General features: G+C 44.0%; 1 protein-coding gene across 1 annotated transcript in view; it reads right to left on the bottom strand.

Annotated features, from left to right (window-relative positions):
• LOC148513765 (uncharacterized) overlaps window positions 1–27,795 on the bottom strand; it is a 160,579-nt gene that overhangs the window by 105,435 nt on the left and 27,349 nt on the right. Inside the window, exons 2-8 of the mRNA XM_088481433.1 lie at window positions 24,646–24,821; window positions 21,556–21,717; window positions 20,109–20,291; window positions 18,860–18,983; window positions 16,290–16,382; window positions 12,451–12,571; window positions 6,781–6,943 (exon numbers count right to left, since the gene is read on the bottom strand). Of these exons, the coding sequence (XP_088337559.1) occupies window positions 6,781–6,943; window positions 12,451–12,571; window positions 16,290–16,382; window positions 18,860–18,983; window positions 20,109–20,291; window positions 21,556–21,717; window positions 24,646–24,821 (1,022 nt within the window). The remainder of the gene's footprint in view (window positions 1–6,780; window positions 6,944–12,450; window positions 12,572–16,289; window positions 16,383–18,859; window positions 18,984–20,108; window positions 20,292–21,555; window positions 21,718–24,645; window positions 24,822–27,795) is intronic.

Below are 27,795 nucleotides of genomic sequence, written 5' to 3'. Positions count from 1 at the left end.
TTTTATCACTGATAACACTCGTTGATAAATGAGGCCCTTAGGGTTAGACACACATCAGTTTTTGTGACTTAGGGGTCTATTTACTAAGCAGTGTTAAGAGACAGAGTGAAAAGTGATAAGGTGCCAGCCAATCAGCTCCCAACTGTCATCTCACAGGCTGTGTTTGAAAAATGACAGTTGGGAGCTGATTGGCTGGCACCTTATCACTTTTCACTCTGTCTCTTAACACTGCTTAGTAAATAGACCCCTTAATGTTTGCATTTCTGCATCCCTATATACAGTAGATTCAGTGTATCTTAAATGTGCAGCCTCTTAAGCTTGGATAGACAGAGTGTGGTAAATTGTGTTTATGTAATCTCACTAAGGACGCTACCCAATTACTCCCGTTCGCCGCTAATTGGATGCCCCCTTAAGGGTCCTACTTATCAAGCAGGTTTGTAATAAAATTATGCAGGAACTGTAGTTTCTACATAATTATGTATGACTGCTAGGTAAGAACAGCCTAATACAGATCAGTTTACAGAAAAATCCTGCAAAAGGCTATTTACCGTTGCAGACTGCAGTCCACATTATTTTCAATGGAGTCTGCAGTCTGAATCCTACAGTAAGTACCAAACTCCGGAAATCTTAAGATGGCGTAAACAGCTTTATGCCTATGGAGGAATATTTGGAGGAGAGAGTCCTTACAATCCCTCTCCTGCAGCCTCTGACACTGTGCGCAAGTGAAGTGTCAGTTTCCCAGGAGTCTTTAAAAAATGTGAAAGACTCCTCTGATCCCCCCCGGTATGTAACTCCCAGGGATAGTGGTTATCATTACCGCAGTCCCTGCAAGTTACAATTAGTACATAGCAGGAATAATCATGTAACACTTATCCCTGCTGCAATGTACATTGAACAAAATTGTGGCACTTCCATGATTCTTAGTACATAGGCCTCTAGGTCACATCACACTGAATAACTTAAGAAAATCAGAAAATCTGTATTGTCTTCTTATACATTCATCACATTCACATTTCTTACAATGCCCATGGATGCCTGGTGTAAAGATAATCAATGATGGTGACACACTAGCAGCACTATCTAAATGCTTATTATTGATTGTGTGTTCAGGGGCATTTCTACAGAGGAGGGGGCCCGTGTGCAGTCTCTGACATGGACCCCCTCCTCCCCCTCCGGCGGCCGGCAGCGCACTGAGCTGTGCGTGGCCAGTGCCGCACTTATAGACTCTCGGCACTACAGTGTGCTCGGAGTCTATAGTGCATGCGCAAGTCACTGGTAAAAATGGCCGCGGCAGCCATTATCCCTGTACTGCGCATGCGCAAACGACGGGAAAGTGGCCACAGCGGCCATTTTCCAGCCATTTTGTCCCCCCGCACCAACATAGGACTCCGGAAAGGTAAGTATACTGTGGGTGCAGGCTGTGCGGGGCCCCCCTGGACCCAGGAGCCCGTGTGCCCCACAGAACCTGCACCCACTATAGTTACGCCCCTGTGTGTGTTGGTCCTCTGGCTATATTATATCAAGTCACAGGGGTCAATCCAACTAGGTGTTAGTTGGGTCCTGGGAGCCACTCTAATTACAATACAATTCCAAACTCGCATTGATTTTTCAGAGAAAAGTTTTATCTTTTCTGTGCGCACCCCCCCGAGCAGGTGAAAAGGTAGGGGAAGTCTTTATGTGAAGGTAAAAATGTTGGGACATAGGGCCTGATTCAGAGCCGCTCGCTAAGCTGCACTCACTTGCTAGGAGCGATTGTCGCCCGTCTGCACATGCGTCTAAATCACAGTGCGTGTGCGCAAACTAGCGTCTGCGATGTACAATTGAGTGCTCGTAGTACATAGACAGGACGCTACTTTGAGTGACAGATTGCGCCGTCTGTGGGTGGCAACAGGGGAAGGTGCTTGTGAACGGGGGTGTAGATGTGCGAACGCAGGAGTGTCTGGCCGTCAGAACGGCGTTTAATGGGTGTGCATAATTAGCAAAGTAGCGTCATTGCACACGTGACTTGGTTGTTTTTTAGCCTGAACTGCTCGCAGTGCTTGGGGTAGGTTAGGTCAAACCCAAGCGCTGCGAGCAGCTCCGATGGCCCTCGATGTTCACGATTAATCAGACACTTCCCGGAGTTGACTTGTGCTGCGAGTGACAGGTGGGAGGTTTTATAGTCCAGCGTACGCTAATTGCCGTCACTCACTAAGACATAGAGGGCGTCCTTACAGCGCAAAGAGCGATCGCTAGATTTGCATACCCGGCCCGTTTTTGCAAGCGAGCGATCGCATCTTGCAAGCGGCTCTGAATCAGGTCAATAGTGCAGAACATCTGGTACACCCCTCCCAATGAATGCATTTGGAAGGGTTTAAATAGCATAATTAGGCCAATAAAGACATGTCAGTTTTCAGGTGAATTTCTCTAAAAAGCTCAATAATGGGTTAAATGATGGGGGACAGGTATGGGGAGTGGTAAATGATGTGGGACAGGTATGTGGAGGTGTAAATTATGTGGGAGAGGTATGTGGAGGGGTAAATGATGTAAGGACAGGTATGTGGAGGTGTAAATGATGTGAGACAGGTATGTGGAGGTGTAAATGATGTGAGACAGGTATGTGGAGGTGTAAGTGATGTGGGACAGGTATGTGGAGGTGTAAATGATGTGGGAGAGGTATGTGGAAGGGTAAATGATGTTGGACAGGTATGTGGAGGTGTAAATGATGTGGGATTGGTACATGGAGGTGTAAATGATGTGGGAGAGGTATGTGGAGGTGTAAATGATGTGGGACAGGTATGTTGATGTGTAAATGATCTGAGACAGGTACGTGGAGGTGTAGATGATGTGGGAGAGGTACGTGGAGGTGGAAATGATGTGGGAGAGGTATATGGAGGTGGAAATGATGTGAGACAGGTATGTTGACATGTAAATGATGTGGGAGAGGTATGTGGAGGTGTAAATGATGTGGGACAGGTATGTGGAGGTGTAAATTATGTGGGAGAGGTATGTGGAGGTGTAAATGATGTGGGACAGGCATGTTGACATGTAAATGATCTAGGACAGGTACGTGGCGATGTAAATGATGTGGGAGAGGTATGTGGAGGTGGAAATGATGTGGGAGGGGTATGTGGAGGTATAAATGATGTGGGAGAGGTATGTGGAGGTGTAAATGATGTGGGACAGGTATGTGGAGGTGTAAATGATGTGGGAGAGGTATATGGAGGTGTAAATTATGTGTGACAGGTATGTGGAGGTGTGAATATTGTGGGACAGGTATGTGGATGTGTAAATGATGTAAGGACAGGTATGTGGAGGTGTAAATAATGTGGGACAGGTATGTGGAGGTGTAAATGATGTGGGACAGGTATGTGGAGGTGTAAATGATGTGGGACAGGTATGTAGATGTGTAAATGATGTGGGACAGATATTTGGAGGTGTAAATAATATATAATAGGTATGTGGAGGTGTAAATGATGTGGGACAGGAATGTGGTGGTGGTGTAAATAATGTGGTACAAATATGTGGAGGTGTAAATAATGTGGGTCAGGTAAGTGGAGGTGTAAATGATGTGGTACAGATATGTGGAGCTTGTTTATAATGTGGGACAGGTATGTGGAGGTCAGTGACGTGTGGTGAGGTCAATGGCTGTGGAGGCACACATGGAGATAGGGAGCCTGTCTCACCCCCTACTCACTGTAACTCTTCCCTCACTACACTAAGCTTCAGTGTCCATTGATTCTCCTACCTCTATCACTGTGTCTTCTCTTTCTGCTGAGCTCTGATCCCTGCAGTGCAATTCCTGGTCACATGAAACATCCAAGGTGTCCATTATTGCTCAAGGCACGCCACCCACACTCAGAAGCATGCCTCTAATAGCTCTCGTTCTGTGCAGCTTACTGAACGTGGTGTGGCCCCACCCCCAGCTTTGCAAGCAGCTCCCCCTACAGAAGCGGGCTGAGCTATTGCTGCCTCATCTCTGCAGTCCACTGGGAGCTCCGCAAAGCTGGTGAGTGTTAACTATAAAAATTATTACAATAAACATAGATGATGAGTATGGCAGGGTTGGCTCTGCACTTGCCTGGTGGAGGTGTAAATGATGTGGTACAGGTATGTGGATGTGTAAATGTTGTAGGACAGGTATGGTGAGATGTAAATGATATAGGGCAGGTATGTGGAGGTGTAAATGATGTGGGACCGGTATGTGGAGGTGTAAATGATGTTGGACAGGTATGTGGAGGTGTAAATGATGTGGGACAGGTATGTGGAGGTGTAAATTATGTGGGACAGGTATGTGGAGGTGTAAATTATGTGGGACAGGTATGCGGGAGGTGTAAATGATATGGGACAGGTATGTGGAGGTGTAAATGATATGGGACAGGTATGTGGATCTTGAAGATGAGAGGTAAAAGTGATTATTTCAACATTTTACAAACTATAAAAACACTGAAAAACTACTAGATAGACTACTGTACCCCAAAATGCTGGAAATACTTTCATTTAATGTAAAACACTTGGTGTAAATGATGCAAGGACAGGTATGTGGAGGTGTAAATGGTGTGGGACAGGTATGTGGAGGTGTAAATGATGTAGGACAGGTATGTGGAGGTGTAAATTATGTGGGACAGGTATGTGGAGGTGTAAATTATGTGGGACAGGTATGTGGAGGTGTAAATGATGTGGGACAGGTATGCGGGAGGTGTAAATGATATGGGTCAGGTATGTGGAGGTGTAAGTGATGTGGGACAGGTATGTGGAGGTGTATATTATGTGGGACAGGTATGTGGAGGTGTAAATGATTTGGGACAGGTATGCGGGAGGTGTAAATGATATGGGACAGGTATGTGGAGGTGTAAATGATGTGGGTCAGGTATGTAGAGGTGTAAATTATGTGGGATAGGTATGTAGAGGTGTAAATGATATGGGACAGATATGTGGAGGTGTAAATGATATGGGACAGGTATGTGGAGATGTAAATGATGTGGGTCAGGTATGTGGAGGTGTAAATGATATGGGACAGGTATGTGGAGGTGTAAATGATGTGGGTCAGGTATGTAGAGGTGTAACTTATGTGGGACAGGTATGTGGAGGTGTAAATGATGCAAGGACAGGTATGTGGAGGTGTAAATGGTGTGGGACAGGTATGTGGAGGTGTAAATGATGTAGGACAGGTATGTGGAGGTGTAAATTATGTGGGACAGGTATGTGGAGGTGTAAATTATGTGGGACAGGTATGTGGAGGTGTAAATGATGTGGGACAGGTATGCGGGAGGTGTAAATGATATGGGTCAGGTATGTGGAGGTGTAAATGATGTGGGACAGGTATGTGGAGGTGTATATTATGTGGGACAGGTATGTGGAGGTGTATATGATGTGGGACAGGTATGCGGGAGGTGTAAATGATATGGGACAGGTATGTGGAGGTGTAAATGATGTGGGTCAGGTATGTAGAGGTGTATATTATGTGGGACAGGTATGTGGAGGTGTATATGATGTGGGACAGGTATGCGGGAGGTGTAAATGATATGGGACAGGTATGTGGAGGTGTAAATGATATGGGACAGGTATGTGGATCTTGAAGATGAGAGGTAAATGTGATTATTTCAACATTTTACAAACTATAAAAACACTGAAAAACTACTAGATAGACTACTGTACCCCAAAATGCTGGAAATACTTTCATTTAATGTAAAACACTTGTTTGCTATCGTTTTTCACCATTAATTAAAAGTACAAAAATCAGCCTTTTGACACATTTTAAAAAACTCCAGTGCTTTCCTTATGGCCACTAACAGTCTTCTATTTGGTCTTGCTACCTCACTTGTCACTTTTTTGTGGTCCAGGATGGTTTCCTCACTTTTTAATGTAATTCTCCCAGGTCGCATTTTGTAGAACTATGTTTGCGAGTTTCATGAAACTAACTCGCTTTGCAAACTCGCACCTAATTGGATTGACCCCACAGTGTCCGATATATCCCTCGGGTATCCAGCATTGGGCACGCTTAGTGCCAGGGCAGGATACAGAGGACAAATGTACAATCGCTCTGGAACAAGGGAGTATAGAGGACGGATTACTTACTTTCATCACTAACCTCTACCTTGTGGTGAGCTCTCATTACTGTTAACACTACTCTAACAAGCTGGATCCCACACGTGTCCATTTATTTCACTACTTCAGATCTGGAAGAGCACTGACCCCAGATCAAACTAATCTCTTTCCTCTTTACAGCCGTGATGATAGAAATATCTGTGATGACTATTTATGCAGCGATGTGAGATTTTACATTGTATGCTGTTTGAGTTAAGGATTTATTAAGAGACATTGGGGTAAATATACTAAGATGGGAGTTCTATTTAAGAAGTGATGTTGCCGATAGAAACCAATCAGATTCTACTTCTCATTTATCTAACACCTCCTGGAAGATAATACCTGGAATCTGATTGGTTGCTATGGGCAACATCACTTCTTAATAGAACTCCCATCTTAGTAAATTTACCCCCTAGTATTAAGTGTTCCATTTTTGAAGTCAGAGAAGTCCTTTTGTTATTATTTGTTTATTTATTTTTGACTATTTAGAATTTGTACATATTTCCCTGGCGGTTGCTATTCTTCATTTTTACACTATTTATCAGTATCACAAAGTGCCAATCGCTTTTCCCTTTTTCCCTGTATATTTGAGGAGGTACAGAATCCTCACACCTATTGACTGCTAGTGCCGCTGATCACAGTGGCTATAACTCTGTGGCAGTCAGCTCCTGGATTGACCTTTTCTCTGCTTACTAGGATTTGGACACTGCTTACCATCTTTTTATAATGGTTACTGCTTAACTTCAGGACGTAGACTCCTGGTTCCTGAAATTGGAACAAAAATGAGAACAGGGGTTTTGAAGATAGCCATACTTCCTCTGCTACTGTCCGGAACGGCCCCCAGTCAAATCCAGGGTTGGTGTTGTATAAATTGTTCCTGGAAGCAAGCACACAGTGCAGATTTACATTAACAATTGGCCATCTAATAACTGTCATTGTGTAAATAACCACAAGTAATATTCCCTATGTATAAACTCCTGTATTCATCTGCATAACCAGAGCACTTTAATGCCATCAATTCTAATTAGTGAGTTGTGATGTCATCACGGTTGTGTTCATTAGGAAAATGTCTATATTGTAAGAAACAAAGATCTCCAAGGGTAATAACTGTAGGTGTAGCGCTCCATGATTTGGAATATAAGATGGGAATACAATGACTATATAGATAGCACATAATAATGTGTCAGATTGATACTAATGTGATTAATACTCTGCTCTATTGGCTATTGCCCGGGACTTGGAGCACATAACGGATATCAGAAGATCTGTCTAGAGTCTAGAGGGCTGTTAATACTGGACGGGCAGTGTTTGGAAATCTCATGGTGGGATACAATGGTGTCACTGCTGATGCTATAAGTGTGCCCTACCGCTGTGTCGCCTCCTGTCCACTCCACTCCCTCTCAAAGTGGTCATATTTTACAATAGGGTTGTTAGTTTTACCAGGGACTACTCTGTTTTTCATGCATGGAGCAGCTTTCGGGGCTCCAGGACCTCCAGGACCTGCCACCTGTGGCCAGCTCATAAGGCTCGCTACCTGTGTCTGTTACCTGACCAAGGGAGACACCGCTATTAAGATGGAGGGAAACTGCAAGCCTGTCACTGGGAGACCAGAGAAGTGAGTCACTGTGCATACTGGAACCACAAGAGAGTCCAAGGCTTCCACTGTCTACCAGACTACTAGGATCCTCCTAGTTCCTACTTGTGTGCTAGCAGCATCATCTTTATCCTAAAAGCCATATTCAGGGGTCGCTACACTGATCTGGGTTCCTTAGAGACGTGACTTGAGGTCTGGAAAACCTCATCCTGGGACACCAAACCAAATTCTTCAGCAGATGTTGTAAAAGAGGTGTTGTTACACACCCAAATCCAAACATTTTACCACCACCAAACTAACCTCTAGAGTTTATCCATTAATGTAGTGGAGGGTGTAAAAAGATCAGTGATGTAGTGCAGCATTTACAGGGGTCAGTGATATAGTGCTAGGTATAGAGGTGTTAATGTGGTACCTCAAGACTGTAGTGTAGGGACTTAGTTCAGGGTATAGAGATGATATAATGCTGTATGATAGAGTTGGGAAGTTGTGCTGTGTAGATAGGATTTAGTGAAGCACTGCAGTGATGTATCTTGGGGAGGTAGTGCATGTATAGAGGGTCAGTATGTAGTGCAAAGCATAGAGGGGTCAGTGGCAGTGTAGGTCAATGTGAAGAAGGGGTCAGCATGGTAGTGCAGAAATGTAATGTGCGAATGCAGTAAAGACTATGGAGGGTTAAAGGACATACTGCAGTTTACAGAGAAGACAGAGATGTATTGCAGAATATGGAGTGGTCAATGATGTGTGCAGGGTATAGATGAACAATAGGATTTACACTTACATGTAAAGGGGAATAAGGAGGTTCTGAGGCATATGAAGGTATGAGGGGCTCTGAAGCATATAACAGGCATGATAGGGCTCTAAGGCTTACAAGGTGCATATGGAGCAGGTGGCATATAAAGGGGCATGTGTGCACCTGAAAACTGAACTGTGATTTTGGCCATGCCCCTTGTCACGCCTCCTGTCCAGTAATATGAAATTAAAAGTTAGTAATCCTATGTGGTGGGAACTTTATGATGGTTGCTAGGTGGTCCCATTACAATGTTGCTATTAAGCCCAGACGTTACTCCTCTGTCAATAATTGCAGATTTTAGAAGTTACTTTTGATTTTTGTGACCTTTCCAAATGCACTCAGCATGCAGTCTTAAATTGCTCTTATGCACCAATTATATTTAGAAAACCTCTGAAAGAAATATAAAATCCCCATTTCGTGTGCGCCCAGTGATCTGTATGCACAGATAGGTACATTATGCCAATTAGTGTAGTGAAGTACACAATTGGCATTAGTGGTTTAAATTTGATGAAGAGGTATGTCCAAATGACAAACATTATTTATAATAAATGTTAATAAGTAATAAATTGCATTACGTTGCAATGACCTATATATTTATTTAATATGTCAGTATTAGGGATGTTAAGGACCCAGTGTCGGACTGGGGCATTAAGGGCCCACCAGGGAAATGTAGAGGCAGGGGCCCGCTGCAGCGGTGTGACCAACCATTGGGTAGGTGTGGAGAGGTGCATGACCATCCCACAAAGGAAACAGCATAATATTATGCATTCTCAGACAGCGCAGTGACCAATTTGGTCTAATACATTTTATCTGTGCCTGCTTTAGTCTAATAATAATAACATTATTGTGTATCCATTCATCTACACCATTTCTGATTGGCAGCCACTTGCCATGGGGTGAAGGTGTGGATGTGAAATGAGACTGTAGCACATATAAAAAGTGGGCAAAGGCACAAATGCCAGTGGGTCAGCTGTGAAAGGTGCAGAGGGACAGTTGGGTAAGGTGCAGAGGGGCAGCTGGGGAAAATGCAGAGGGACAGCTGGGGAAAATGCAGAAGAACTATTGGGTAAGGTGCAGAGGGACAGATGGGGAAAATGGCAGAGAGAGGTGGGGAAATTGACAGAGGGACAGCTGTGGAAGTTGCAGAAGGGCAGCTGAGAAAAGTGGCAAAATGACAGCAGTGGAAGGGTGGCAGAAGGACAGACCTGGAAGGTGGAGGGGAGCAGCCTGGAAGGTGGCAGAGGGACAGCTGTGAAAGGTGGCAGAGAGACAGCCATGAAAGGTGGCAGAGAGACAGCTGGGGAAATGCAGAGGGACTAATGGGTAAGGTGCAGAGGGGCAGCTGGGGAAAATGCAGAGAGACTATTGGGTAAGGTGCAGAGGAGCAGCTGGGGAAAATGCAGAGGGACAGATGGGGAAAGTGGCAGAGAGAGGGGTGGGGAAATTGACAGAGGGACAGCTGTGGAAGTTGCAAAGGGACAGCTGAGAAAAGTGGCAAAATGACAGCCGTGGAAGGGTGGCCTGGAGGAGAGAAGTGGAAGGTGGAGGGGAACAGCCATGGAAGGTGGCAGAGGGACAGCCGTGAAAGGTGGCAGAGGGACAGCCATGAAAGGTGGCAGAGGGACAGCCATGAAAGGTGGCAGAGAGACAGCCATGGAAGGTGGCAGAGGGACAGTTATGAAAAGTGGAGGGGGACAGCCGTGGAAGGGTGGCAGAGGGACAGCCGTGAAAGGTGGTAGAGGGACAGCCATGAAAGGTGTCATAGAGACAGCCGTGAAAGGTGGCAGAGTGATAGCCATGGAAGGTGGTAGAAGGACAGTCATGAAAGGTGGAGGAGGACAGCCATGGAAGGGTGGCAGAAGGACAGCCATGGCAGAGGGACAACCGTGAAAGGTAGCAAGGGGACAGCCTTGAAAGGTGGCAGAGGGACAGCTGTGAAAGGCAGAGATAGCCATGAAAGTGAGTTTGCAATATAAATATTCACTCACCAGTCCCAGTTCCAGTCCCATTGCTCAGTGTAGGTAAGGTGGTCAGGAACTAGCAGTAGAGTAATAATCCACACAGCAGAGAAGAGAAAGAGCTCCCCTGCTCCCCTGGCCACAATAGCCCTATGGAGAGTCTGCTGCTGGTGCTGAGAACGGGGACCTGCTTCTGCCGGCACTGAGGGAGGGGAAGAATTTTGCACCTGATGCTGCTGCCGCTGGGGGTAGGGCATCTGCTTCAGCCAGGGAGAAGGACTAGGGGCCCACTCTGCTACCGCGGCTGAGGACTGGGGGGCTGGCCCTGCTACCTCAGCTGAAGACAGGGGGCTGCTCTGCTACCACTGCTGTAGACTGGTCATCTGCTGCTGCCGCCCGCGGGGAGCCCATTCTGCTACTGCGGTTGAAGACAGGGGGACCCGCTCTGCTACCGCGGCAGAAGAGTGGGGACCTGCTGCCACCGCTATCAACAGGGGGGACTCTGCGGACGCAGCTGAAGAGAGGAAGGCCTCTGCTAGCAGTGAGGATCGGGACCCACTGCTGCTGGCGGGGGGGGGGTGCAATGCTGCCGCGGCTGAAGTCAGGGGGCCTGTTGTTGTTGCGGATGAGTAGTCCAAAGCTGCCAGCACTGTAGATGGGGCTTCCCTGTTATTTTGTGCCCATGCCCGTAACCCCCCGGAAGATGGCCCTCCCCATAACACCAGTCTGCCTCTGCATGGCCCCGCCCCCCAGCCAAAGTTGGAGGAGCTTCAAAGCAGGAGAGCCCACCGGGGATTTACCCGACTCCCCGGTGGCCCAGTCCAAGCCTGTAAGGACCCACCTTATGAGGTTCACTGTGACGTGGTAGGTGGGCAAATATCTTTGGCCAAACATGTACTATGAACCTTACTTAAAAAAAACATGTTAGTTGTTGGAGTTTATTATAAATATTTTGATCATCAGAATTCATAGTGCTTAGAGTGTACACCTGCATTTTCTTCTTTTCTGCCTTATGGCCATATTCAATTAGGTGCGAAAAGTCGAGAACTTTTCACCTGGTGAGGTTTTCGCCGTCATGGCTGGTCTTCCATGCGGAAAAGTATCGTGCGCGTCACCGCTTATCCCCATTTTCAATTACAAATCGTCGAAAACGGCACCCGGCGAAAACGGAAACAGGCAAAAAGTGCTGTCAGATTTGGAGAAATCAGCCTGACACCCCCCAAAAGATGTACTATCATTGAGGATCATTGTAGATGCCCCCGAATAGCCCTGCTGAAGCTATTTGGGGTACTTAAATGCTCTCATTAGCTGATAAATAGCGTCTTTGCACAAGTGGTGAAGAATAGAATTTTGCATTTTTTTGGGTGAAAATAACTATTCCCAGCACATTTGGGGTACATGAAAAAGGGTGCAAGCATGGTTAAAAAATGGCAAAAGTGATGTTTCTAAAAAAAACGAGAAAAAATGCACATTCAGCAACCACCTGCAATAAAAACAAAACTCCCCCATGCTTGCAGACCCCCCCAAAGTCTATTTCGCTAGTTTTTAAGTTTGTACCCTAACTTTGTACTTTTTTGCACCCTTTTTCAAAGTAATTTTTTGGGGTGTTCTTAAAAAAATGTTAGGATTTTTTTGACGCAGTTAATCTTTTGGACCTGTCCCAAGGGTGCAGGGTGGTTTCCCCACCTTTGCACCCCAAAACCGCAATTCTGCACTTTTTTCCGCCTGGTTTCATAGGCAAATCTTTTTCGCCTATACCAATACATTGAGTTTCTGCACTGGGGAAAAGTTGCCACAATTGAATACAGGGATAAGTTTTCGTCTGGCGAAATGACGTCACCGGTGAATCTTTTTTGCCGAAAATGACTTTTCGCACCTAATTGAATATGTACCTTAGAACTACAGGTCTCAGTATGGTAGCACCTCCTATTTATGTTTAAGATTAGGTTGTGCAGCTAAGCTTTCCCTTTTTTTTCAAATGAGCTATGGGTTTACAATATGAATCGTCTGTATTTATGTTAGTAAAAGTAAATAGTACTTACACATCATACATGGGATAGTTGTTTTTGGAGGCTATAAACATGATGAAGTCATTAATATGTATGCAGGTGGTAGGGTTTAGAATGCCACCAATTTTATCTGACCTGTATGGTATATCTTCACCTGTGGAATAAAGTAATAATGTATTTTAAAATGACATCTATGGAGAAAATTATATAATAACCCAAAATACATGCACACATGCATACACACACCCATCAGCCATAATTTTAAAACCACTGACAGGTGAATTAATTAACATTAATTATCTTATTGCAATGGCACCTGTCAAGAGGTAGGGCATATTATACAGCAAATGAACAGTCAGTTCTTGAAGTTGATGTGTTGGAACTAGGAAGAAAGTGCAAACCTAAAGCTGGCCACACATTTAAAGATTATCTGTCCAACCAGCCAACTAGTTGATTGGTTGGAATGAAAATCTGGTAACGTATTGGAGTAAATGATGATCAGCAATTTGCTCCTAAATGCCAGAAAACAGATGAAAATGGTCGTTATACAAGTTTGTTAAATGTTTGATCGAAACAATTTGTTCAAACAACAGTTTTTGTCCATTCTCCAGCGTTTGGGAGCAAATTGCTGATTGTCATTTGCTTTCATCCCTTACCAGATTTTCATTCCAACCAATCAACTAGTTGGCTGGTTGGATGTAAGTTGGTCTAGTGTGTGGCCAGCTTAAGTATCTGAGTGACTTTGACAAGGGACAAATTGTGATGACTGGTTCAGAGCATCTCAAAAACAATAAGTCTTGTGGGTTGTTCCCGGTATGCAGTGATTAGTTCCTATCTAAAATAGTCCAAGGAAGAACAAGCGGTAAGCCTATAACAGGCAAATGGGCGCCCAAGGGTAATTGATGCGGGTGGAGAGTGATTCCACAGAAGAGCTACTGTAGCACAAATTGCTGAAAAGGTGCTGGCTATGATAGAAAGGGAATCGGTATGAGTTACCGCCAGACCTAAGTCCAGCGGATCAACCCCGACACCGGAAGACCGGCACTAGAAGATCCCAACAGGGTAAGTATTTCTACTATCCCTAACCCTCTCCCCCCCTAACCCTAACCCTCCTTTAGGGGTGCCTAACCCTAACCCTAACTTCCCCCTGTAAGTGTCAAAACCTAACCCACCCTTCCCCACCCTAAACTTAACCCTCCCGGGGGGTGGCTGACCCTAACCTCCCCCCGGGGGTGCCTAACCCAACCCCCCCTTCCCCTAGCCTGACCCTAACAATCCTGTGGGTGGTGCCTAACCCTAAGTCCCCTCCAGGAGCCCGTAACCTATTCCTCCCCCTCGCGGCTGTCCGCACCTACCGCCCAGCTTACCTTCGTTCAGTGTGCCGGGCATTGGGATCCAGACATAGGGTTAATGATAGGTGTCGTGATTTCTATGCCTTGTCGGGATATGACAGTCAGGAAGCCGGCACTTGGCATTTCGACCGTTGGTTTCCTAACTACATACCGATAGAAAGGTGTTGGGACACACAGTACATCGCTGCTAGCTGCATAGCCACAGACCAGTCAGAGTGCCCTTGCTGACCCCTGTCCACTGCCAAAAGCACCTACAATGGGCACGTGAGCAGCAATGGAAAAAGGTGGTCTGGTCTAATGAATCATGTTTTCTTTTACATCATGTGGACTGATGGGTGCGTGTGCCTCGTTTACCTGGGAAAGAGATGGCCCCAGGATGTACTATGGAAAGATGGCAAGCCGGCTGAGGCAGTGTGATGCTCTGGGCAATGTTCTGCGGGGAAACTTTGGGTCCTGCTATTCATGTGGATGTAACTTTGACATGTCCCATCTAACTAAACATTTTTGCAGACCAAGTCTACCCCTTCATGACAATGGTATTCTCTGATGGCAGTGGCCTCTTTCAGTAGGATAATGTGCCCTGCCACACTCCAAAAATGGTTTAGGAATTTCAATCCGATCAAGCATATGTGGAATGTGCTGGATAAACAAGTCCGAGACATGGAGGCCCCACCGTTCAAATTATAGGGGACTATTCACTAAGCCTTGGAGAGAGATAAAATTAAGAAAGATACCAACCAATCATCTCCTAACTTTCATTTTTCAAATACAGCCTGTAAAATGATAGGAGCTGATTGGCTGGTAGTTACCTTTCTCCACTTTATCTCTCTCCAGTGAATAGAACCCATAGGACTTAAAAAGATTTGCTGCTAATGTCTTGATGTCAGATAACAAAGGACATCTTCAGAGGTCTTATGTAGTCCATGCCTCGATGGGTCAGAGCTGTTTTGGCGCATGAGAGGTACCTACACAATATGACACAGGAGTTTTTAATGTTATGGCTGATGGTATATATGGATATATATAAATATATCTATATATATAGATATATACAGTATATATATATATATATATATATATAGTATAATATATAGGCTTCCCCTTAAGCTGCCAGTCCCTGCAGTCAAGAGGCCAAATATAAATTAGCCAGCCAGCCCAAAGTCCACTGTTTGCATTATACAGGGCCGTAGGTGGGCACATAAGCACTGTGTGGTGGCCATGCCCACTGAGCAACTGATTGGCTGCATATAGTGTGAAGGGTCCCCGTCTGGAGCGTCCACAGGACTTTCTGCGGGTGCTGCAGCAGCAATACTGGCTGCAGGGTGCAGTTCTTGGCACCCTGCTAGTTAGCAATGGGCCGTTGGGTGGCGACGGTACCACCCACAGAGACTCTGCGCTCTGAGCGACGGCACCGGTCACCCATAACTAGTTACGGTCCTGGCCAGTGCAGTTATGGCCTGTTTTATCAAAGGAGGAGATTTGTGTGCACTCTCCGTGGGGGACCCCCAACTCCAGCCAACACATGCACAGAGAAGACTCTTGCTCTGTGTCAGAGTCTAATGCACATATCTCCAAGAAATTGGCACTAATGCCAGTGATTTTTTCAGTGGTGGCACAAGAATATTCAATTGGTGTAAGGTGTTTGCCCCCTCTGACTCAGGGACCACCCTGCATCCATTATACGGTAGATCTGCCAGTGAGCACAGTGCTTCAATGATAAATACAACGAGCCAACACAAAGGATTCGATGTAATTGAAAATGATGTAAATCCTGACACAGCAGCCATATTGGCCCTTTCTATACTGTTTTACAAATCGTTTATTTCAAGGACATTGGCCCTCATTCAGAGGCGGTCGCAAGAAGCGAGCGCTCGCTCTGAATGAGGGCGGCCGCTTGACTTTTCAAGTGCGGCCTCCTGGTCTCTAGCTAAGCTGTGGGTTACCACCCACAGCTTTAGCGAGCGACCAGGTTGATGGTCGCGATGGTCAAGACCATCGCGACCATCGGGGCTTGCAACGAGACCCTAAGGTTGGGTCTCGGCAACCGCAAGCCCCAGGGAGCTTCCTGCTCTGATCGAGCAGGAAGCTCCCCACTGACATCACTGCTGATGTCAGTGCGGCCGCCCACAAAATGGCAGACGCTCCTTAAGGAACGCCTCCGTTTGTGAAACCACCCCCCTGCCACGCCTACAAAACGGGGCAAGTTGTCGATCGACATCTACAGCCGTCCCTTATGTAGTGAGCTCCGGAGCGAGAGAATTTCTCTCTCGCTCCGGGGCTTGCACACGCGCAGTGCGGTCCCTGCGCGTGCGCAGGGCCTAAACATTGACCCGGTTGCGAGCGCTCAGCGCTTGCGACCGGTTCTGAATGAGGCCCATTATCCTGAATATTACAGATACAGTATATGTATATTCATGGTGATAGTACATGGGTAAAATATGAATGTAAAAAGCTCTCTGTACAGTTATCTACAGTTATTACTGTATACAGTTGTTCTAATGTCCAAGAACATATTCATACCTGAGGCATTAGACAGTGATACATTGGCGTGCCTGCCCCACAGGTGTTTTATGTCTTTTGGGTTGGTATTGTAAAATCCCCAAAATCCTTGTTCTGTAATGAAATAAAAATTATTATTATACTTTTTGTCTAAAGTTTCCTGCTTATGTATGAATGAGCTCACAGTCCCACCAATTGTATTGAAATATAGTAATTTTAATATCAGTTTTTCTGGGACTATACTTTTTATTGAAGACCCCACTTGTTTCATGTTTTAGAGTTATGTATGTGAAGCTTGTATAACGGTATTAGGCACAGTTCTTATATAAATTAGATACTATTTTATTTATTTAATTAATTAATTTATTTACATATAATCAGTGAGTATATTGGATAATTGGATATTGCAAATAAAGGATTATATGATTTTGAATTGAGTCTATGAATTGATATTAGGGATATGCGCTGGCACTGTCTATTTGTAACTGCATTCCATATTTTGCTACAGTACATGGCAATTTTACACCCATTTTAACCTACCAAAAGTGAAATAGAGTAAGGGCTAAAGTTGGGAAGGAGGGGGGGTAAGAGAAATACGTTTAGTAACATGTTCTCTTCTCTCTTTTGTCGCCATTTAAGTTCTTTTATAGTTGTATAATATATGCAAATGGCTGTATAGGGTCCCCATGCTAGTTGTTTCTATTTGGTCTAGCTATTGTTGGCCATACCCTGCCTTGATTCTGTGGTGTGTCTTGCTGAGACCTGTTATGTGTAATTTAGTTATTGTCAGTGCCCCAGGTTACTGTGTTTCCTGTAAGAACAATGAGAACTCAGAGCACAACCACGAAGATGCATTGGAACAAAGTCAGAACTATCATTCCATGCTCTACAGTCAGGGAAGAGCAGTAACTAGGCTTCATGGTATCTTGAGGAACAGATATTTTGCCTCTATTAAATGGAAAGTGAAATATCTGCTCCTCATACCAAAATGAAAGATATTGGCTGCCTTGCCCGTGTTGTGTAGAAAAGATGAATTTTTGGTTGTGCTGCCAAAATAAAGGCTATCCATGGACTTTCTGATGGGAGAAACATATTTTCTGTGCTTCCTGGGGGACCATGTGTCCAATGGTGTAAGTGCTCCCCAATGCCTAATATTGGGATCTACTATTAGGCTTAGCTGAGCTAGTTTGGGGGTGTCCTGCGCTCTGGATTTGAACCCTAGTATGTTAGGGACCTATCCTAAAGAGGTTACCTGGATATGGTGGGTAGGCCCATAACCTTGGCTATGAATATGCTAAAAACCTCTGTTGATTGCAAAATGTTATTGAATTTATATATTATTAATAATTTGGAGTTGTGCACTTGAGATTTGTCTGTTTTTGTGCCTGCAATTAGTCTCATCAGGTAGCACCTCCCATTATATATATTTAGGGTGTGCAGTCCAGGAACCTTTCCTATATACTCCATTTAATGTGCTTTATTGCACACCTGAGGGAAAGGAGACGCCTTCAGTCTGGATTAGCACCCCTTCCTTATTGGTTTAAAAGCATGGAGTCTAGTAATGTATATGCACACTAGTATTAGGCACAATTCTAGGTAAGTCCTACAAGTTATATACTGTAGTGCAACTTTGGTTCATTTTTGGGGTGTGGGTCCCCCTGGATTGCTTTGGTTGATCTGTTTCAGGGCACCACATTATAACAAATGTTTCTTTTATAACACATTTTAACCCTTCACTGTTTGTTTATTATACATGTACTTCACTTTTTTATTTTCATTCTTTATATGCAGCTGTGGCTGCTCTTAACTATCTCTTTTACACTGCACTTTTCTTAGTATGGTGGTGCCCTGGGTCAGCTTGGCTGGGCCAGTTTTGGGGGGTCCTGCGCTCTGGATTTGAACCCTAGTATGTTAGGGACCTACCCTAAAGAGGTTACCTGGATATGGTGGGTAGGCCCATAACCTTGACCATGATTATGCTAACAACCTCTATTGATTGCAAAATGTTATTGCATTTATATATTATCAGTAATTTGGAGTTGTGCACCTGAGATTTGTCTGTCTCTGTGCCTGCAATTAGTCTCATCAGGTAGCACCTCCCATTATATATATTTAGGGTGTGCAGTCCAGGAACCTTTCCTATATATTAGTAGAATCCACAATAGAATATGGGGTTACCCACCCATATGCTGAGATGCCCATATATTTTCAGCTTGTATGTTTACATAGACAGTACTATTAAACTGTGTCAGTTGAGCCTTTTGAAATGATTTGTAAACACTATTATTACTGATACCACAGGCTATGCTACTTAGTATCTTGCACATAGGACATAGATAAAATAAGTTACAGGGAGCTCGATCCTGACCAGAAACTTCTACTGTAACTCATGTAGCTCAGAGCAGAACTGAATAGACTGGAAAGTATAATAAGCAATCAAAATCTGTCCCCTAAGGCACCACCTCTAAAGGAAAATCACCTCATAAATATAATTAACTTGCATTGTATATGCCATATCAATATGCAGCACATGTACAGTATTTGCTGTATCTACATTAATGGGTGGCTAATTCAAAGATGAAAACGCTTACCCGTAGACTTGACTACATACACTGAATATACACTGCTTGGCTTGGAGGAACACATCGATTTCTCTACTGGATTGTCAAAAACAATAAGCCCCTCTCTGTTCATGTCCTCTCTTCTTATAGGTACCTGAAAAACAACCCAAGACTGTAATGTACAGTATATTGTAAATTGCAAAGTGATCTTAGTTCTTCGCTGTGTCTACAACCACTTATTTTCAATATTAGTAAAATTTGAACCAAAATGTTTTATTTATCTGTCTACAGTAAATGCATTTTACCATTCTATGACCATAATGTGTTTCAGTTTTACTATGGCTGATTATAATGGAACAGTTATTTTTTTCCAGCTCTCCCTTCTACTAGTACAACTTGGTAGATGTTGATGATGGCCAATGGAAGGGGTCAACGTACTGATAAGTTTGGCCACCATCATTAAATGCCTTGCAATGACTTCATTTGAAAACCATTTGATGATTGAGCCATTGTTAGTACACAAGTCCGCTGAGTCAGTGTTTTGATAATATGGGGGAGAGGGGAATCGGAAAACCATTGGAAAAGTAGGTAAGCGGTAGTGGGACCCATCACTTACATAGATTGAAAGAGTAATACCCTTGCCATTGGAAAATAAACATTGATGGTTATGAACTACAGTATCAGATTCTGATGACCAGGACATATCTGTCATGGTAGCATCCTGCGCAGTGCACATGTGCTGAAGATTCAAGGGGACGCTGAACTACCCACACTGCACCCATAGCTGTACACTGCAGTGCCACAAATTCATTTTTCTCTTGCAGATGAGGAGCTCTATATGTCACTCACTTCCAGCATTGGCACAGTTTACGACCCTGTTGGCCCAGCTTTCATACTCAGTAGGAGTCTGCTCCTTCCTTTCTAGTTTCCTGCCTGAATTCACAAGACAGATGGATCAATCCACCCACGAATTCCCTTGTCACCGCTCTGCTAGTGAGGCAGCATGTATCATGTCTGACCAGGGAGCCAGGAGGGAGGACAATCTAATTGGAATGCACCAGCAACAGCATTATTTGTGAGTAATATTTGTTCCACTATTGGAGAGGTAAGCTGCGGTGGGTGGGCAGTTAGCCGGCTGTTTGGAGGTGCACTAATTTCTTAATAGTAACACAATAATATATAAGTGTTTATAAAGATGGGACCACACTATATTAGGGATGTGAAAGCGCTGATTACATTCGATATTGCTCTTTGTTTAGTCCCCACTGATAAAATTTACCTTTTCTCCAGATGAATCAGTAGCCATAAGTTGAGGAGTATCTTCTAAACAGACTAATTGCAGTGAGTACTTTTCCTTTCTCCTACACTCAGCATTGCAGATACTTTCAAGGTCCTCTGTCTGACAAATGCAAATTCCTAGAAACTTGTCGTAACCTTGGTAATGTTCAGGGTGAGTACAGACCTGCAGAAAAGAGAATATGTACTTTCACAGGAACATGTCTAAGCTTTATGTTCTATGTCCCCTTGGTTCTCCATAAGCCACAACACAAATTTTGTGTCACTGAAATATTTCCTTGCTAGAACAGCAAATTTAATAACTGTTGAGAGCATGGTGAATATTAGGGACTTTAAGTATGTTAATTTGTAATGGAAGAAGTCAGCAATGGACCGTCAATTTCTCAATTGGTGCTCAGCAGATCAGAGAACCTTTATGGGTGGCATGTCTGTTTGGAGTGCCATAGTTGAGGTTTGGATTGGCAGAGATGAGGTTTGGGGTGCCAGAGTTGAGGTTTGGATTGGCATAAACAAGGTCTGGATTAGTAGAGTTGAGGTTTGGATTGGCAGAGATGAGGTTTCAAATTGGCAGAGATGAGATTTGGATCAGCAGAGATGAAATTTGAATTGGCAGAGTGGAGCTTTGGATTTTCAAAGATGAGATTTGGAGTGCCATAGTAGAAGTTTGGATTGGCAGAGATGAGGTTTGGATTGGCAGAGATGAGGTTTCAAATTGGCAGAGATGAGATTTGGATCAGCAGAGATGAAATTTGGATTGGCACAGTGGAGGTTTGGATTTTCAAAGATGAGATTTGGAGTGCCATAGTTGAAGTTTGGATTGGCGGAGATGAGGTTTGGATTGGCAGAGACGAGGTTTGGAGTGCCATAGTTGAAGTTTGGATTGGCAGAGATGAGGTTTGGATTGGTGGAGATGAGTTACGGATTGGCGGGGATGAGGCTTGATTTGGCGGAGATGATGTTTGGATTAGCAGAGATGAGGTTTAGCATGCCAGAGTTGAGTTTTGGATTGTCAGAGATGAGATTTGGATTGGCAGATATGAGGTTTGGATTGGCAGAGTTGATATGTGGCAGCACGAGGTTACAATGATTGTAGTGTTGTAGAATGAAACTGCAACATGACACCAGGACAGAGTAGCAGTAGGAGAGTGTAGTTTGGCTGAAAAGTGGATTGAGTTAAGGGTCGGGTGAAATCGCCATGCACTGAAAATATATGTTTAAAGAGTACTTCTGGCCTTATAAGAATGAAGTGCTTCATGGTTTATATATGTCACTGAATCTTTTGTGAATGGCTTCATTGCATTATCATAAATACAGTATTGGTTCAGTCACCAAAATGACCATCTTCATTGTGTATAGGTAATGAGTATATAAAGTTTTGCTGCCGCACTGTATACTGTACATTATAGAATGGTCTATTTGGCACAGGTTACCTGGTTTGAACAATAGTCAGTCCATTCTTGTTTGGTCAAGCACTTCCCTTCATTGTTACGATTGGATCCATCTCTACATATGTCATGCACAATCTGTACACAACTGACCGCATCATCAGTCAGGTGATATCCTGGAGCACAGGGACATCGGCGGTCACTGGGCTGAAGCATAACACAAGCATATTAATAGAAGCAATTGTTAATGTACTGGTAATTAGAAAGGAAAGCAGAGAAGAAAGCTGGCGACCCTATGACAAGTCTGCAATGTCTATAGAAATCTTATTAGAAACAAGGTATTGCCTGTGGCGGTGCTCGCCGTTCTGCGCACGCGTAGAGGAACTTCTGGGCAATAAATCTGGAAGTCCCTAGCATCTAGCTATCGCATAGGACAGCTCTTATCTGGAGAGCTGTCCTTTGCTATTTTAATTGCATTTCTAAGTACATACCAGCATAATTAACGCTGTATGTACCCGATAAGTGGTGGGATATACCGCATTGCGGATGCGATGCTTAGTACATCCCGCCCAATATCCCTTGTTATGCTAAGAAAAAGATCAAAGGATCTGAGAATTTCCTCCCAGAATTGTATTAGCATGGTGGTGTAAATTAGTATGTACAATAAGCGGGATTAGGAATTTACAGTCATTTTCTCATTAGTAATTTACCTTAGGGATTTCCCCAATATGGTACTGATAATATTGTGGTATACAGTAAATATAAACTCTCCCATCTAGACAGGTTAATGAATATTAGCCACAGCTTGCAAAAGTCCCATCTGGGAGGGTTAGTAAATATTAGATGTTAGTAAATATTAGATGTTAGTAAAATTAGATGTTGCACATTACAAACTGTCTGGATATAAAGCAGTCACCACACTAAGGGGTATATTTACTAAAGTGAGAGTTTTTAGAAGTGGAGATGTTGCCCATAGCAACCAGTCAGATTCTACTTAACATTTAACTAGCACCTAGAATCTGATTGGTTGCTATGGGTAACATCTCAAATTCTAAAATCTCTCAGTTTAGTAAATTTACCCCTAATAGTCCGATTCTGCTGGCACAATTATGTATCCAACTATATAATTGCCTCCTGGGTCCTTGCAATGATGTGCACTGCTGATGGGAAGGTGCACCTATTGAAAGCGACAATTGGCTCAAAGGTTCCTAGTACCTTAGGTACAATATGTTGTAATTGAACCATCAAGTATCCAAATCTCAGTTCCTCATACACTGGATATAATGAAAACAATAAGGTTTGCTGCTCCTTCCAGAGAGTATTGATGATGAGACTCGTCTCTTGAGAAGGTTGTTGACCAAACTTGCACAACAAGATAGATCCTGACCCTGTGTATTGAGGGAGCGGCTAAGGTACAAAGGTACCCTACCTTCAGATGGTGATTAAGATAATGATGCCATATGTGGAGGTGTGTAGTGTAGTAACAGATAATGGAAGAGACAGTGATTAACCAAATGATTTATTAAGCGATTAGAGAATGTTACCAATAATTCATTATTAATCATTTAGCAAACTAAATAACAGTTTAAGAGCAATTGTAAGCTAATCGGAGGTGGGGGCGGTATACCAGATATTGATGATGATCATAAACTATATTCCATAAGCGGTGGGGATTAACTGAACCTAATTTTGCTAATGAATAATCACACAGTGGATATTGGTATATAATGGGTACAATATTACAATTCTTATACTGTTATTTAGTTTGATAAATGATTATTAATGAATTAATGGTACCATTTTCTTATCGCTTAATAAATCATTTGGTCAATCACTGTCTGCCCCAATATCTTTTACTATGCCACATACCTGTATACATGGCATACACCACCATCACACATAGCACTAAGGTTCTACCTGATTATTCTAATCAGGTGTAGTAGGTTCAAATCCCAACAGCGGCAGCCTGGCAAGGTTGAAAATCCTGATCGTCAAAAGGTAAGTATCGCTAACCTAATTCTACCTCCTAACCCTCCCTTAGGGGGAGGGTTAGGGGGTAGAACCCTAACCTCCCCCCTCAAGTGCCTAACCTTAAACCCCCCCCTAAGAGCCTAAACCTAACCCCCCTTTCCCTGCAGCCTAAACCTCCCGGTGGGGGTGCCCAACCCTAACCTCCCCCCAGGGGTGCCTAACCCTAACCCCCCCTTCCCCTAGCCTAAACCTAACCCTCCTGGGGGGGTGCCTAACACTAAGTCCCCCCCGGGAGCCCCTAACCTAACCATCCTCCTGCCGCAGCTGTCCGCGCCTGGCGCCCAGCTTACCTTCGTTCGGTATGCCTGTCATTAGTGATACGCCGAGATTAGAGAGTCGGGAAGCAGGCGGTCGGGATTTAGACCGTTGGCTTCCTGACTACATCCCTTCTAATCCATTTTTTGTCTATTGTATAGATTTTTTTCAAAGCAACTCTTTGGAAGGAGCAGGGGCTTTTGACTTGGATGTGCTCATTTTACATTACTTTTGAAATTCAAATTTAGGCTGATCACAGGAACAGGTAAGGGCCATGATCTGCTAGAGGGCTTCCTGTGGCTGCACTACTACCCTGTCTCACACCAATGGCAATCTGCTATTCTCTGACACCCCTGCACTCCCTCCAGCACATCTCCCAGAGCCCCCTGCACTCCCTCCAGCACATCTCCCAGAGCCCCCTGCACTCCCTCCAGCACATCTCCCAGAGCCCCCTGCACTCCCTCCAGCACATCTCCCAGAGCCCCCTGCACTTCCTACAGCACATCTCCCAGAGTCCCCTCAGCATTCCCCCCCCCCTTCTCAGTTGACAACCTCGCTCTGATTTGGAATCCTCACCTCCTTGTCTAGGTACTCCATCTGCAGCCACCATTGTTCCTGCTGGCCCCTAATGCTGCGCTGTGGTAGGGGTGATAATGCAGTTGGACAATACTTCAGGGAGTACGGGAGAGACCTTTTGCTGACTGCAGAAGGCACTTGGATACAAATTAATTTGTTCTCTATTTATTCTTAGGGGAAATTCATTTTCATTTAGCACAGTTTAGCTGGACTGTGCACTCAGATTGCTCTCTTGGTTAAATAATAACAATAGTAATGCAAATGTATTATTACCTGAAATATCCTTCCTTCTCCACGGCATATACAAGTGGTCTGACCTTCCTCAGGCTGTATTGCTTCAGATCCACAGGAAAAACAGGCTTTTTGTCCCACCAAGTGGTTAAAGAAATGTACGGGACATTTCAAGCACTGATGTGATTCCTCCAATTCTTTTCCAGATCTGTAAGTTCCTTTCAGGCAAGAAAGAATTACTCAAAGAAAATCAGAGCAGTAATACTGATCAAACATTACTATGCCCCTACTTACCAGCTTCTGGTCTGCACCCTCCAGATGAGGGCAGCCGGGGAGTGTGTCATTGCAGAAGTGGGCGGTGCAATAGGCGTGAGCACAATTGCACATTGTAGCCCCCACTACACTGCTGCGATTTTTATCATTGTAAAGCAGGGGCAAGGACACAATGACAATGACAAATTTAGACAAATTGCATCAGCAGCTACTAGGATCGCCCACTTCACTCGAGAAGTGGGCAGCACAAGGCAAATGCGGGCAGCCTCTGGGAGACTAGCCTACTCTTCCACTTGTCAGAGATTCACGGAGCCTATCGGACTTTCCTGGAGAGTAGGCAAGTATGACAGCGCAGTGTAAAACCAGCCGTGGACTTGCCATGTGCCCTGATTTGCCTAAGTGTACCTAGATGTCTACAGAGGTTTAAGTACAAAGATGGTAGAAGCAGCAGTTACACAGGTAAGGGAAGGGGTGTGGGCATTAGAAACTATACCACACCTTAGCAGAGAAGCACGGTTCAAGGCACATTCCAAGCAATGTAATGAAAAGCTTCACATAAACAGAATTGCAGCATCTTATATTATTGCCCTTTTAAATTCTGCAACCAGAACCGGTGAGAAATGGCTGCTTTAAAAAGCAGTGGCTTAGTAAATATGCTCATAAGCCAATGCATATTAAACAAACTCTTTTACAGACTTAACATAAAAAGTTTCTAGTTTATCTGTGTTATAACGTTACATTTGTTTTTACTTGATATGAGTTTGACTAAATGATTAAGGGGGAGATTTAATAAAGCTTGGACAGAGATAAAATTGGAGATAAATAGAACCAACCAATCAGCTTCTAACTGTCACTTTACAGGCTGTGTTTGAAAAATGACACTTAGGAGCCGATTGGTTGGTACTATTTATCTCCAATTTTATCTCTCTCAAAGCTTTATTAAATCTCCCCCTAAATGTTATATTTATTAATCTATTTCCAGCATTATTGGTAATGTTACACAACTTTTTGTATACATATTTATTTCTAGAGGATCAAAAATGAAGTGCTGCTCGTTATAATAGAAGACAGTATCTTGACATTGTTACTAAGAAAAGCAAAAGTTCCATTTACTATATAAAATATAACTAAATGCACAAACAAATACAAAATATAAATTAAATACAATAAGATTAAGTGGGTTTTATTTTCCCATTTAAAAAAAATATATATAATTCTTCTTTCCTGCTTTAATCCAAATGGAAATTGTAATTAATGCAAATACTGCAGACAGCTGTGACTATATATAATATAGCATTTGAATGAAGTACCATCTAGACAGGTCAATCCACAGTTATACAAAAATTTGATAGACTGAGGTAAAATCGGGCTTCTGACTGGGGGGAGTTGCGGTGCTATTGCCAGTGTATCTATGCCTTTGCAGCAGCAACTCTCCCCCTTTGTGGCTAATTGGATTGACCCCATTGTGTATCATTGCACCAACTTTCCAACACTAGCAAATAAGTAAAGGCTGATTACAAATTTATGTACATAAAGATAAATGCAAAACAGTTTGTAGGACAAAACAAATAAAACACAGAAACAGAAAAACTACAGTCACTTATTCATGTGTCCTGTTGCCTGCGGATTGCTGGAATTAATCTAGATATACTGTGTTAATACATTATGGGTTATTTAATCGGTTCTGAGATTACGGAAATGGTGAGATTTCCTTGAGTTTTCACTAAATTTAAATCAACATACAGTACAGTTATAAGGTTGATTTTGCCTTATAACCAATTGTCACTTTATTTTGGCAAACTTGCCAAATCACGCGGGTTCTGTAATCTCAAAACCTTTTACAGCTCCTATATCTCTCTTCTAAATTATTCCACTAAACATTTTATGAGTTTCTTCACACATATACGTGACATACGTGATTACGTTATACTGATGAGTGTGGTATAAGAGATAGACAGTAATTAGCTACATAATGTCTAGATAGACACCAGATGTTAGACAGTCAATAGTTAGACAGGGAAAAAAGTTAGACACAAACAAAAGTCAGACACATTAAAGTTAGACATGTAAAAAGTTCGACAGGTACAAAAGGTATACAGGGTCAAAAGTTCGACAGCGATAAGGGGGGGTGTTGACGGCTTAATTTTTTTTGCTTATTTGCGGAATGCGCCGATCGGGCAGCTGGACCATTCAGTTCCTCAACCTCGGGGTCCTTCTGGACATCAGGGCCTGGGACGGGTGTACCCCTTGTACTCCCTGTCGCCGGGCCTGGGCTATATTAGGAGCAATGCAAAGAAAAAAACAAGTAACTTTGCACTTTAGTAAAACAATGGCCCTCATTCAGAGCCGTACGCTCTGAGCAGAGCGCACGCTCTGAATGAGGGCCGGGCTCCATTTTCATGGAGCGTCCTCCTGGACGCTCGTATAGCTGTGGGTCACCACCCACAGGCTATACGAGCGCGCTTTGTGATGGCCGCGATGGTCGAGACCATCGCGACCATCGAAATTGCGAGCCGGAGCCTGCGGTTGAGGTTTTCAACCACAAGCTCCGGAGTGATTTTGGCTCTATCAGAGCCAAAATCACTCCCACTGACATCACTAGTGATGTCAGTGGGCCGGCTTCTGACGGGAGGCGTTCCCGTGGGAACGCCCCCGTCAGGGAGGCACGCCCACCAAATCAACATTGACAGCACGCCCCCTTTGATCGGACACAACTAGCGAAGGACTTTCCTTCGCTCGTCGCGTCTGGCGCATGCGCACGACGGAGCTCCCTCCGTCATGCGCATGCTCAGTGCATAACATCGACCCACTTGCGAGCGGACAGCCGCTCGCGAGTGGGTCTGAATCAGGCCCAATGTCACACTGCAGGTGGGGCAGATGTAAAATGTGCACAGATATGTAGATGTGAGAGGGACGTGT

The sequence above is a fragment of the Taudactylus pleione genome, unplaced genomic scaffold (genome assembly GCF_031769625.1).
Source record: "Taudactylus pleione unplaced genomic scaffold, aTauple2 ptg000270l, whole genome shotgun sequence".
In the NCBI taxonomy this organism is placed as follows: Eukaryota; Metazoa; Chordata; class Amphibia; order Anura; family Myobatrachidae; genus Taudactylus; species Taudactylus pleione.
The sequence above is the reverse complement of the archived record's forward strand: the minus strand, read 5'-3'. Positions and strand labels throughout refer to the sequence as shown.